At 44.8% G+C, this 13418-nt stretch overlaps 1 protein-coding gene and 1 long non-coding RNA gene across 11 annotated transcripts in view; one reads left to right on the plus strand and one right to left on the minus strand.

The window, feature by feature from the left end:
- PKD2 (polycystin 2, transient receptor potential cation channel) overlaps positions 1–8184 on the minus strand; it is a 47221-nt gene extending 39037 nt beyond the window's left edge. Inside the window, exons 1-2 of one of the 3 annotated variants that reach the window (XM_073805597.1) lie at positions 7464–8184; positions 72–110 (exon numbers count right to left, since the gene is read on the minus strand). In XM_073805597.1, the coding sequence (XP_073661698.1) occupies positions 72–110; positions 7464–8073 (649 nt within the window). In that variant the 5' untranslated portion in view covers positions 8074–8184. The remainder of the gene's footprint in view (positions 1–71; positions 111–7463) is intronic. The other 2 variants (XM_019926392.3, XM_019926393.3) reach the window with 2 other exon arrangements.
- Positions 8185–8321: 137 nt separating this feature from the next.
- LOC141278828 (uncharacterized) overlaps positions 8322–13418 on the plus strand; it is a 276124-nt gene continuing 271027 nt past the window's right edge. For 4 of the 8 annotated variants that reach the window (XR_012332199.1, XR_012332192.1, XR_012332194.1 and 1 more), the window contains exon 1: positions 8325–9312. This is a non-coding gene — a long non-coding RNA (uncharacterized lncRNA). Of the gene's footprint in view, positions 9313–13418 lie in introns of all 8 variants that reach the window. The other 4 variants (XR_012332196.1, XR_012332197.1, XR_012332193.1 and 1 more) reach the window with 2 other exon arrangements.

Genomic DNA, 13418 nt, shown 5'->3' on the forward strand with positions numbered 1-13418 from the left:
TAAAGGAAGTCATTTTATTTTTTAAAAATCTCATGAATGGCAAAAGGAAAAACACATAAAAAACAGTATACCTTTAAGGGAGATGCTCCTGGATTTTTTTTTAGCATGCTCTAAAGGCAACCGAGAAATGGTTTTAGCAGGAATACCTTTAATTTAGGAATACATCAGCCGCTACTATCCCCCCAGATGTGCAAAACACAAGGCAATGATCTGATCATTGTCTAAACTCCCAACCTCATTAGAAAATATCTTAGTAAAAATTTAGAAAGAGAAGAGGAAGTTTAGGTTTAATAATTATGCATACACATCAGTCCTTCCTATATGCGGGAGGAATTACCGTGTTACTAAATTAATTATCCTCATTAGTACATGACGTAACATTGCAAACAATACTTTTTAGGTCACCCCTGATGAAAAGAGGTCCTGGTCGGAGCACCATTTCATTATGGAAACATCTAGCAAGCTTCTAACAAACCGGTGTAAAATCTCTGCTCTGTACCCATTTTTGCCTTTTAAGAAATTCAGTGCTGACTGATTACACTAAACACACTTAGCTGAAAAGTTTTTAAAAAATGCCAATTAACGTATGATTTTTAAACGAAAAGCAACAAACTCATCTGCCTTCCCTCTCTCTTTGGAGAAAGGGTAAAAGCAGCACCCGTGCTCCATATTTTAGCAGATGGAAAAAGCGTTGGGCCGGCTGAGCGAAGATGACATAAGCCATGGTGAGCTGCCTGGAGAGAGATCCCACAGTTGTGGACGCAGCCAGCAGACAGACATGGTGGCCGTCCAAACCCCAGCTAGTGAGCAGTGTGGTCAAGTCACACTGCTGGTTACTTGGAAGAGCCTTAGTGTTTTCCAAAAAAGACAAACCTCTCAATTCTTTCTGTTAGATTAGGTCAGCTGTTAATGGCAAATTGCCTCACACTTCTATCCCACAGACTTTAACCCCTTCCATCACAGAAACTCACCGAGCCACTGATGCCACAATCCAGCCACACAGAGAACAAGGGGAAAATGGTATATGGTCTTGCACTTGGAAGAAGTGACTTCATTGCTAGTGTTTATGTACTTTTTAAGTCTTATAATCATACATTATTAGTTCTACTCCTAAATTGGGGTATTCGTTTCCTTTTCTTCTTTTCTCCCAAATTTCCTTTAGGAAAAATCAGCAACTGCTCTCAAAGACACTGGGTTACGCGTCCTAGGTTTCACCACGCCGGAAGGGGAGCATGACTTATGACCAGGTTTGCTTCTGCCAACACCTGGTGGTTGTGTCAGGGGATTACTCACTCAGAAGAAATGCACCAAGCAGAATGTTTGCTCGCTGAAACTCCATCATAGTAAAGAATTATTACGAACTTAGATGACATGGAAAATTACAGCTCAGAATAACACAGAGGCAGCCAAATATTAGGCTCAGTAGCCCTGGATAAAACCAAACCATTTCTCTGGGCGTATTTCTTTTGGAGGCCAGGCCTAAAATATACGCATAAGTGGAAATTGCTAGTCCCTTGACCATCCGCAGAGACTGCTGCCTTGTCTCACTTGGTCAGTGACTTCACTCTTTCCCATGGTTTATAAACAATTACGCAATAAGGAAAAGTCATGGTTCTTACTATTTGCAAATGGTTTTGCTTGACCTATAAACAGAAAACACCAAACTCCTATCGAGTTTTCTTCAAGCTAAATTTGCAATGGTCTACGGCAATTTAAGTCTAGCCCTTGAATGACACATTCCAAATGAAAAGAAACAAGCCCTTTTATTTATATGTTATGTGAGTATATTTCTATGCATTTACTTTTTTCTAAATTTCTCTAGCTACCTCCTCAAATACTTATTGCTTTACAAATGTCATCCAGTTTCCCCACTGGGTGTGTATGTAGTAGGGTCAGTCTTAGGATACGGGGATCCCTTCACATCCTGATGGGTGAGAAATGCTGCATCCACAAATGGAAGAAACAGCTGTCCTGTAGCCAACTACTTCCCATGTTTAGTTATCATCAGGGATGATAGAATAAGAATGGTGAAGGGCAGCGTTCACGTCCAAAATGGGAGCGTTCTTCAAAAACAACTGTTGTCTTTTCCCGCCATCATCCCAGCTGCGGAGGGAGTGCCTCCAGGCACTCACGTTCAGTACATAACGTGTCTCCATCTGTTAGGAGAACACGATTATGAGGGGACACGGGACAATATGCCATTTCCTTCCTGTGTAAGAAGGTGATCAGTCAATGCCAGAGCCCAAAGTCGGAGCACATCACCTCAACAATAAGTGTTACTTATTAATATGCATATTAACTAACATGCAATTTATTTGCAATTAATATGCAAATTAACATGCATAAACTCTGAGATGGGTAATCCAAAACACCAAAAAGGTCTCCAACATAAATAACTGACTTTAGAAAAAATGCCATTCTGCAACTCTTTTATCCAAATGCTTCCAAACCCTTTTTATTTTGCAATATATAAAAAAAAATCACAAAGAGAGAGCAATATAATGAACTCCCATGTACCCCTCACCCAGCTTCAACAGGTATCAACTCAACACCAATCTGGATTCATGGAAACCCTTACCCACTCGTCAATTATTTTGAAGCTAATTCCAGCAACTGTATCATTTCACCTGTTAATATCTCAGTTCCACGGTAAAAACAATTCAGTGTGGCTCTTTTGCCTCACGTTAACCCTGTCCCATCTGAAATACATTAACCCACTGTGACTCACTGATCGTGACAAGGTGCAGTGTGGAGGTCTGGAATCCAAGCTGGTTTCAAATGAAGGGTCAGCCACTTAGGAGCTGTGAGACCTTGCCTAACGCCATGAGCCTCTACTTCCTCATTTGGAAATGAGGTAAGAGTACCTCTCTGTGGGGTTGTTCTGGGAATTAGAAATATTATGTGTACAGCAATAGAGTGGCGGCAAGAGGCCCTTTTATGGCTTCAGAAACAGGTCCAAATCTGAAATGTCCTACTTCTGACGCCTAGTTGGTCCAGATTTGAGAATGGCGTGGAGACCCAAATCCATATGGACTTTGAAGTCATTGTGAATTGCCTGACCAAATTCTCATTGCACTCACATGATAAAAGAATCCTGTTTTGGGGCTTAGACACATGTGGGCCTTGCTTAGGAAGATATATACAATCCTTCTTCACAGTGATTTGAATTGCAGGGACACCTTCAGAAAGGGAAGTGACTTTTTACTATTGGTCCGTTTTCTACAGAATAGTCAGTTGCTACCTTATGATACTGACGCTGGAATCTCAAATTTCTTAGGCAGCCCCCTCCTGAGATGCAGACAGGTGTGTGCCACAGCTAATGGCGTGATCTACCTGCATATTCCACAGACAGCTCACACTCACATGCCCCAAACTGAGATTTCTCTTCTGTTCCTTTCTCTAGAAACCTGTTTGCCCTGTGTGGGTTAATGGTACCAACCCAGAAACATGGGTTTCATCCTGGAACAGGCCCTTTTCATAACCCTCACATGGAGGTGGTCCACAATTCTGATAGTTTCTCTCTTTCATCTAGCGCTCTTCCATCCCAGCTCACAATCCTCAGTGCAACTGACACTTTATCACTGTATCACCTTTGTCACTTTATCCTGACCTATTCTCCCAGCATTTGGTGCTATGCACCTCACCCCATTCTCTACATTCTTGCTAGAATCATCTTCAGATTGGCATGATATCATATCAGCCCCCTGCTTGAAGCCCTCACTGACTCTGCCTACAGGAAAAAGTACCAATGAGCTACAAGCTTGCTTGGTCTTACTTCTCTATTTTTCCCTCCTCCAGCTCCCCCCTGAATCCTTCAAAACATAACTCAAGATTCACTTCTTCTAACCTCCCCAGGTAGAGCAGGTCCTTTCTTCTTTGGGTCCCTCCCACAACTGGGACCTGGCGTTGCAATGATTTACCTACACTTCTCACCCCCCTACTAAACTCTAAACTCCTTGGGAGTTGGGATCTTGTATTATTCATCTCTGTATCCCTAGTACCTACCACAAGGGAGATGCTCAATAAATGTCTGTTGACTGCACAAACTGTGTTACTAGCATAGCCTTATCACACCCTGCAGAGTAGCAACCCTCCCTCAAAAAAAAAATCCCCATGCGATGAAAATACAACATCTCACTTGCTCACAATTATAGTGCAAATAAAAAGGGAAAAGGAAGCAATTATGGAGTGAGGGTTCAATTAAAAATAAAGGGAAAGTCACAATAGCCAAAAGGTAGAAACAACCCCAGTGTTCATCAACTGATGAATGGATAAACAAAATGTGGTATATACATACAAGGGAATACTATTCAGTCATCAAAAATGAATGAAGTTCAGATACATGCTACAACTTGGATAAACCTCGAAAACGTTATACTAAGTGAAATAAGCCAGATATGAAAGGACAAATACTGTGTGATTCCACTAATATGAGGTACCCAGTAAAGAAAAATTCATAGAGTCAGAAAGAGGAAGAGAGGCTGGGGGGTGTGGGGAAGAGGAGGGGAAGTTATTGTTTAATGGGCAGACCTTCTATTTGGGATGATAAAAAAGATCTGGATATGGACAGTGATGATACAATATAGTGAGTGGGAGAGGAGGTATCTATTTTTTAGAGCAGCTTAGCCCACCCTGACCAATACAGCTAGTTCTTTATGATTTCTCCAGGAAAACAAACAAAAAACCAACCAAGCATATATGTCTGAAATAACAGAAAGTGACTTTAGTACCCGGATATATCCATAAAACACATTCAACTTTGGAAATTCAGAAAATATGATAACTCATGTAGAGTCTTAAATTTTATCTCTGCATTAAGAAGCGTTTGCTAAGAGAAAAGTAAAGGAGATCATTGGGTTGGGGAAATCTTTTAGTCTGGAGCAGTCTTTCCATCTTTCAGCCTTCCTTTGCTTCCTTCGGGGCAGGCCTCCGTCAGCCCTTCACTGGCGGCCTCCTACCTGGTCCTCCTGCTTCCCTGTCTCCTTCTGCAAAGCTCTCCTGCCCAGCACACTGCTTGACTCGTATTCGCTTTCAACGTGCTCTGCCCCTGCTCAAAACTTTCCAACTGCTTCCTAATATTTAAGGGTAAATTCTTAATTCCTTAGCTAGACACAATTTCCTCCCATCCTCAGGCCTCAAACATTTCTTCATTGCTATCTTACTCCTGCTAAGAGGATAGATCTATTTAGTGTCCAAGGAGAGAAATGACCATTTGCTGTCCAGCTCAGATTCATGTCATTTAACAACAACACAGGATATGCTGAAGCTAGAAGGGACCTTGAAGATTGGGTTCAACTCTTCCATTTTATACATGAGGAACAGAGGCCAGGAAGTCTGAGTGAGTTATGGAAAGTCACAAAAGGTTGGAGACCTCCAGGGAAGCTCCTGACCACTCCAATTTGAGTAATTGCTCCTACCTTTAGAAATTCCAAGTCACTCTCTCTTCTGACTCTGAGCACTACTTATACAATGTATATAAGATTTTTTGTCATCGGTATCCCAAGAGGGGGGAAAAAAAATCACAACTCATTCATGGTTATTCATTTCACTTTTCTGGGTTTCTGTCCATAGGAAAATGGTGATGTGCTATATATATATATTTTTTTGGTAGCACCTAGTATAGTCACTAATTATTTAACAAATGTTACTTAATAAGTGACAAGAGTATCAACTATATTTCTTCATAAAAGAAATAAAATTTATTCTAAATTTTTCTGTAAAAAAGATTTTCATGATTCTATTCTACTAATTAGACCACTGATAAGGTTTGACTAGAAGTTTTACTGTTACCTTATTCATTGTAAATTTTCTGAAACTTTTCTTTAAAAGAAATGAACTTATACATACACTCATATATTTCATTTCATTATATTCCATTATTGAGTTTATCCAAAGAACATTAAGTGTTATCAAATACTTAAGCTGAATTAACAGGATCATGACTTTCCATTATTTATTAACTTATAAGAAACTCTTCTCACTTCAGTGAATACTTTAAAAAGCACAATTAAAACAATTAAACAACCTGAAAAGAGTATGAGAGTTTCTTACTAATCTACTCACACAGGTTATCCAAAAAGGATCTTTTGGTCCCCACCATGCTCTGAATCAAATTAACTAGCATAATGACTGTGTAAGAGTACCAAAATGTACACTTTTAGAATCTATGATTTAATTTCTATTTATGAAGCACTCACAACATGGCAGAGACTTGCTACACGTTTTATGTTTCACCTCATTTAATCCTCCCAAGTCAAGAATAAGTATTATGATCATGTCTTTAAAAAAAAATTCAAAAACTGGGGATCAGAGAGGTTAGGCAATTTGCTCGAGGTCATGTAGCCAATGTGTGGTAGAACTGGGGTTCGGGTGTAGGCCTGACTTGGTGTTAATCACGTTGCTGTAAAAACACCTGGATAGCTTTTTGTGCAAGATTTTCAAAACTGACAGGAAGAGAAGGGAAAGGAAATTTTCAAAAGAACTGAGAATGGAAAACTCTTAAAAGTAGAGGTTAAAGTCACTTGGATGGCAAGAGCCAATGCAACTCTTTTCCAAAGATGCCTCTGACAAAACTTTGCAAAAACAGGATCCCATTTGCTCTTGGAAAATTTGTGTCCTCTTAATAAGCACTGGCAATTTTGAAAATTCCTTTCCTGCCTTTTGGAGAGCTGGGTGCACCGAACTCTGACACATTTCCACACAGCTGGTATCTGATGACCTCACTGTCTCATTGGAACTTCAAAGAACATTAACTTAGTTATTTAAAAACATACTTTCAACTTTTTTAAACAACATTAGCATTTACTTTGCAACTGTTTTAGAAAAATACCTAGACTTAGAAATGGGCGAATAACTGTTTTGCTAGACAGTTTATTCTATTCGTGGCGTTCTTAACAGCTCCCTCTCCCCCAAACAACCAGACACCGCCAAAACTACATCAATGACTATCCAGCGACACCCTTCCACAACTAGGACCCTGTACTGCGTACCCATTCCGGAAAGGGGTAAGGGGCAATAGGGCATCCAGGACAGTGAAAGGCCATGGGTACTAGCACATAAGTTTCGTTTTCATTTAGTGAAATTCGCAAATATGCAGTTGCAACCACCATTCGTTGCCTTAGAATATTTTTTTCCCTACAAGGAAAAAACCCCCCCAAACTCCAGATGTACCCCTTCGCTCTAATACGGCTTTCACTTATTTCCAAAGGTAAGCATAAGCTGATACATCTTTTAGAAGAAGGAGGTATCCAATAAATTTGCACCAACAAGGGCGCAGTGGAATTCCGTGCTGGGTACCGGAAATAGAACGGAATTAGCAGAGGTGCGGAAGACGCTTCTTAGGGAGGCGGGGACGCAATGGGAACGCGAGCGGGAGCCCTGGAGAGCTGCCCTCCGCGGGCGATGGCTCTGGCGGCGCCCGCACTTCTGGTTTGTGCATCAGCCGCCGAGGGTCGCGCTCTTACCTCGCAGCCCGCGAACCAGCCTCTCGGCCCAGGCCACTCGCGGCAGCTGCCCGTCCAGGGGGAGGTGGCGATGCAGCGGGTCCCCGCCGCCGCCGCCGCCAGCCGGGCTGGGGCTCGGCGGGCCCTGGTCCTCTCGCTGGCGCCGCCTCCCGTTCGGAGGGCCCGCGCCGTGGTAGCCCCCCAGCCCCCTGCCCCTGGCGCACACAGAGCTCACAGCTGAGGAGGCGACCGACCTCCGGCTGCCCGGGCGCCACTCTACGTCCATCTCCACCACCATTCCCCCTTCTTCTCCCTCCACCTCCTCTTCCTCCTCCTCCTCCTCGGCCTCGAAGCCCGGGTTGTCGCGGCTCCACGCCTGCCGCGAGCACGACGAGAGCGGAGGAGATGGGGAAGCCGAGGCTCCGGCCGGGGGGTCCCGCGCGGCCGCCTGCCGGATGCGCTCCATCTCGATCTCCAGGCCCCTCTGCTCGCGGAGGCCGCCCGGGCCGGCGAAGCCGGCGCCCGCGGCCCGCCCGCCCGCCATCAGCCGGCCCGGGCCCGCCGCTCGGGGCGCCGGCGTCCGCTTCGCGTCCCCGGGCTGCTGCGGCTGCACGCGGCTCGAGTTCACCATCGTGGTCACTGGCGCCCGGCGCGCCGTCGCCCCATGCCGCGCTCGGCGCTGTCCGCCGCAGGAGCCATGTTCCTTTCTTCCCGGGGCCCGCCGCCTCCTGCTCTCCGCCCCCGAGCTCCCCAGAGTCCCGCGTCCCTCGCCCGCCCCCTCGGCCCGCCTCCCCCCGCCTCGCCTCGCCTCGCCTCGCCTCGCCCAGCGGCCGCGGCGCGCTGCAGGGGGAGGCGCGAGGCAGCCGCCCCCGCGGCCGGCGCGCTGGGCGAGCGGCGCCTGGGCCCGTGTCCCAAGTGCAGCCGGGGCCCGGGCGTCCCCATTGCGTTCGGGTGGGAGGGCTTCCGGAGTTGGCACTGCCTGCGTCACCCAGAGTGGTGCTTGGGTCCCTGCTAGCCGCCAGCCACTTCTGCCTCGGTTGACCGCGGTGCAGGGAGCGAGGGAAACCCCTTTGTGCGACGGCGTGAACAAGCGAGATCCAGCCCGAGCCGGTCTGCAGCAGGGTCAAAGGTCGTTCCTCCGTTTGAAAACTACCAGCAAACTCGTAACAGAGCCCTATCGCTGACTTCCTTGGCCTTTGGCGCGCTCACCCCCCGCCCCAATCCAGCAGCTTTTTGGAGGGTTTGCTGACTCTGGTTGGCTCCTCTGTCCACGCGTTGCGGGGACCCCGAGGATTCGGCCGCGGGGCTCTTGGATCGCTGATGCTCCGCAGAGCTCGACCGCCCCCTTCCCACCATCTCCCCGTCTGTGAGTCACGGAATCCCGCCTCAGGCCGCAGGTCCAGAGCTTTATTCCCGCTCTCCGGAGCACATCCAGCTGGACGCTCTGCAGTTGTCTCAAACTTCACCCATCCCAAGGGAGGTTTGTTATCTTTTCCCTTCTTCTTTTAAGCCTGCTTCACCTCCTGTATCCCCAGTTGAGAGCTGAGGCATCGTCACTCCCCAAAGTACACTTCATGATAACCTCATCTGTCTGCTCTTCGCCTCCAACACCTCATTTCCCCCAAACTGTGTTACTTTTGCCCCACAAAGGTCTCTCTGATTAGGACCTCTGTTATTCATTCCCCTTGTCAATGATTTAGTCCAGGGCCCTTACGACTTGTTTTATGCTGCGTTGGAACAATGGATCTGTCAACTCCACCATCATTTTTCACTTCTGGGTACCCGCTGTTTCCAAATTGGGTTCGCAACCAAACCTGCTCATGTCGCATTGATGCTTAGACACCCGTGGAGGCTTCTGACAGCTTAAAAGGTAAAAATTTAATTTATGTAGTTTGGCTTGGTAAATTTTCATAATCTGCTGCTATATTTTTTTTTTGCTAGGGCTGTCGTAACAAAGTACCACAGACTGGGTGTCTCAAACGACAGACGTTTATTTTCTCACAGTTCTAGAGGCTGGAAGTCTAAGGTCAAGGTGTTGGCAGGGTTGGTTTCTTCTGAGGTCTCCGTCCTTGACTTGTAGGTGGCCGTCTTCGCCCTGTGTCTTCACATGCTCGTCCCTCTGTATGTGTCTATGCCTCAATTTCCTCTTCTGAGGACACCAGCCAGATTGGATTAGGGCCCACTCTAATGATCGCATTTTAACTTAATTACCTTTTAAAAGACCCAGTCTCCAAATACAGTCACATTCTGAGGTACTCTGGTTGGAGGGGTTAGGGTTAGACTTCAACACGGGAATTTCTGAGGGGGACACAATTCAGCCCATTACAGCTCCCAACCTGCTTTTCCAGCATGGTTTCCCACCTGTGCAGCACGCTTTGCTGCTTCCCTGTGCCCTCACAGCATGCTGCTCGTATTTAGGTAATCACGGCCACCCATCACCTAATCCTGCAGTTTATCTATTCAGGTATCTGTGTCCTTCACTTAACTATGAGCTTCTCAAGGGCAGGGCTGATGCAGTCCATCCAGTCTCCTTCAGAAGACATTTCCTGCACACTGAATTAGGAGCTGGCATGCAGAGCACAGTATGACACAGCCCCTGCTCTCAAGAGGAAACAGACAAATAAACCGGCAATAACTGTCCTGGGTGAGGGCTGTGATGCCTGTCGTCTGAGGAGCCTCTACAGGTGCCGGTGCCCCTAACAGAGCGCTGCCAGATTGCATCTTCAAAGGATTCCCAACAGACACCTGGCCGGAGGAGAGCCAGGCCTGAGAAAAAAGAGCAGAATCTCAGCCCAAGTGTTCTGCTGGAGAATAGGTCTAGTTTAGTATTCTTAAAACATGATTCTTGACATCAGTGTGACACTTGTTAAAAATACACATTCCACGTCCCCACTCCAACCTTATGGATTCAGAAACTGCAGGATTTCAGGCCTGAAATTCTGAATCTTCTCTGAGGATTCTGGAGCATCCTAAGTTTGAGAAGCACCAACGTGGTCCACATGCGTGGGGTTTCATGAAACATTTCCCTCGTGTTCCTAGCGCTTCATTGTCACCAGTGGTGCCCTCTTCTGCAATCCCAGGCCTAGAAGAAACTTCAGTGGTCTTTGAGTCAGACTAACTCTTTGTCTTGTGCCTGCACTGTGCTACTTCTGAACCCTGGTTCAGTTCCTGCGCTGCCACTTCCTAGCTGTGTGACCTTGGGCAAGTGGCTTTACCTCGTTGTGCCGGAAAATGGAAATAATAATAGTGTTCGCCTCACGGGGTTGTTGTGAAGATTAGGTGAATTAATACATGTAAGGCATGGGGAACACTTCCTGGCACACGGTAAATGCTCAAGTGTTAGCGTTATGAGCTCTTATAGCTTACTTAGGATAAGTGTTTTCATCTATTAGAATTGCATATTTGGAAGTCTTTGTCCTAACCAGACTATGAGCTTCTTGAGGATGGACACTCCATGACCAAGACAGAGGATCCCATAACAAATATTTATTGAGCACCTAGTAGGAGCCAGGCACAACGCCAGGACAGAGTGCAAGCAATGACACTAGTGAAAAGCCCCGCCATTAAAGAGCTTGCATTCCCCGCGGATTGGTTGGGGAAATGAATGAATCTAGTCAGGTACAGTCATTTTAAGGCACACAGCTAGACCTCTGGCTATGACAGGGGTTCCTAATTCTTCTTGTAGAGGTCTTTTTAACTTTCGCATACCACCACTTCTCCTGCAGGCTCCAAGGGCCCTTGGAATAGCTTATGCCCACTTGAAGCTATTATGTTCCCTGCTCAAAATGCTGGTTTTAGTTTTGTGATATTTGTCTCCCAAGGATATTTTGATTTTCCAGAGTTCAAGGTTTAGAAGACAATAGACTTCTGCTTGTTCATTTCTTGTTTGTTCTTCCTGTTTGCTGCTAGCAGGCCTAGAGTCCAGAGACATAAGGAGACTGAATGGAGAAACAATAATATCAAGGAATGATAAACAAATTAATTCAAGTGCTGTCCATGTATTCAGTGCAAATTCTGTGCATTTACTATACATAGTAAATAACATTATTATTTTAGTCAGAATATGCAAAACAAAATACTCTTTGGACACATCCTTCAGGGAGTTATAATCTCAAGGGAGAGATACACACACTGAGTAAATAACAATAGACGGGAGAATATGATTTAGTGTCAAGTCAGTAGTGAAGGTTTTCAGCATGGGAGGGGTTGAGAGGAGAGACTGCCCATCCTCAGGCTGGCGTGGGAAGCGCAGGTAGGCAGGCCAGATCGTGGAAGGCCTCAGATGCGTCGTTAGGAGTACAGACTTTATTCTGTAATTGATGATAATAACATGCCCCCTTTCTGTAGTGTCAACTATTTAAATCAAAATCTGAAATATTCTTTCTAAGACTGTACCCCGTCCCTCAAAGAATACAGATTGATTGAAAACGTGTCCGCACATACATAGTTCAGATTTAGATGTGTGCTTACCTGAAACTCAAATCACAAATCGTTGAAAGAAATACGCTTTTTTAAAATGCACAGCGATATTTGTGTAATATGACTTAGATAGTATTTGATCCACAGCGTCTTTAAATCCTACACTGTAGGAGTTTCTCTACTAATTTCAGTCTTAGACTTCATAAACCCTTCCCCAGCTGTCCAGTATATTTCCTGCTCAAATATTTATTTATTCATTCTTTCTGGCTGACCAATATTCTCTTTCCTGCTTTTACCTTGACTCTTTTTGCCCCTTCAGAGCTCCTAGCTTTTGCTCAAGCAGGCCCTGAGGTTGTAAATTTCTCTCCCTTCCCACAGAATTCCTTCCTTTAGTACCCATCGTAAAACTCTATTTCTCATAAGAAGTTATCCCTTATTAAATAAGTGAGATACACAAACCTATTTTTCTTCATCTGGTTGCTACATCCTATTGCCATATTACAAATTTCAGTAATCTATAGGGCCTGAAATACTGTGTGGGATAGATAATGTAGATTGGATACTATTTGGTTTTGTTTCATCTGTGTGGTCGATTCTTCTGGGGACACACTTATAAAACCTCACCTATTAGTGTTAGTGCCACTGAGGACCTTCAGAGAAGTCATTTAAAAGGCGACTAGGCTAATTTAATACTTAGCATTCTCTACACCTCTGACTTCTGTACTTTAGAATTGCCTGTTTGTTTCCTGTTTTGCTTTTATTTTCCAATCTGAACTGATGAAGCAGATGCAAGCTGAAGTACCCATTGGTCCCACAGATTCCACCTTCAAAAGGAAATCCAAAAGGAGCCTCTGGTATGTGCGGTGTTGCTTAGCAACCCACCCAAACAAACACGTTTCTCTCTCAATTTTTTTCTCAGCCCTTATTTATTCAAGAACATTGTAAAATAAGTTTTTAATCACTTGACATCTGAAATCAGAAGAAAATTTGGTGTTTGGGGCTTTATAAGAACTGCCAACCATGCTAAAATGTTTACTTTATTTCTCACTTTACTGCTCTAATAATGCAAGGCTGGGATTTGTGGTATTCCTCTAAATGTCTGGAGTTTGGTTTGGATATACCCCTGCCTCTGCGGGGGTAACCTTGGAGCCATCGTTGGTTGGCACTGTGATTTTTGATGATCTAATCTCTCTCAGTTTTCTTCTCTGAATAATATGGTTAAATACCAACCTTACAAATTCCTGCAGAATTTTCGTTGAAGACATAATGAGGGAATATTAATAAATTCATCAAACACATATAGAATATCCACTAGACGCCAGGTACCATGTGGAATTCTGGCGAGGCAAAGATAAGACATGACTCCGACCTTCAAGGGGATCAAGTCTTACATGTCAACAATGCCACTTACACCGTAAATTAATATAATATTGTAAATTAACAATACCTCAGTAAAAAACAAAAACAAAAAAGGGTGCCTGGAAACATTTTTACATCACTCCCAAGCTCTCTTCTACATTGAAAAGACTTATGAATCTTTCTAGACTCAGGCATCAT

The sequence above is a fragment of the Tursiops truncatus genome, chromosome 5 (genome assembly GCF_011762595.2).
Source record: "Tursiops truncatus isolate mTurTru1 chromosome 5, mTurTru1.mat.Y, whole genome shotgun sequence".
NCBI lineage: Eukaryota > Metazoa > Chordata > Mammalia > Artiodactyla > Delphinidae > Tursiops > Tursiops truncatus.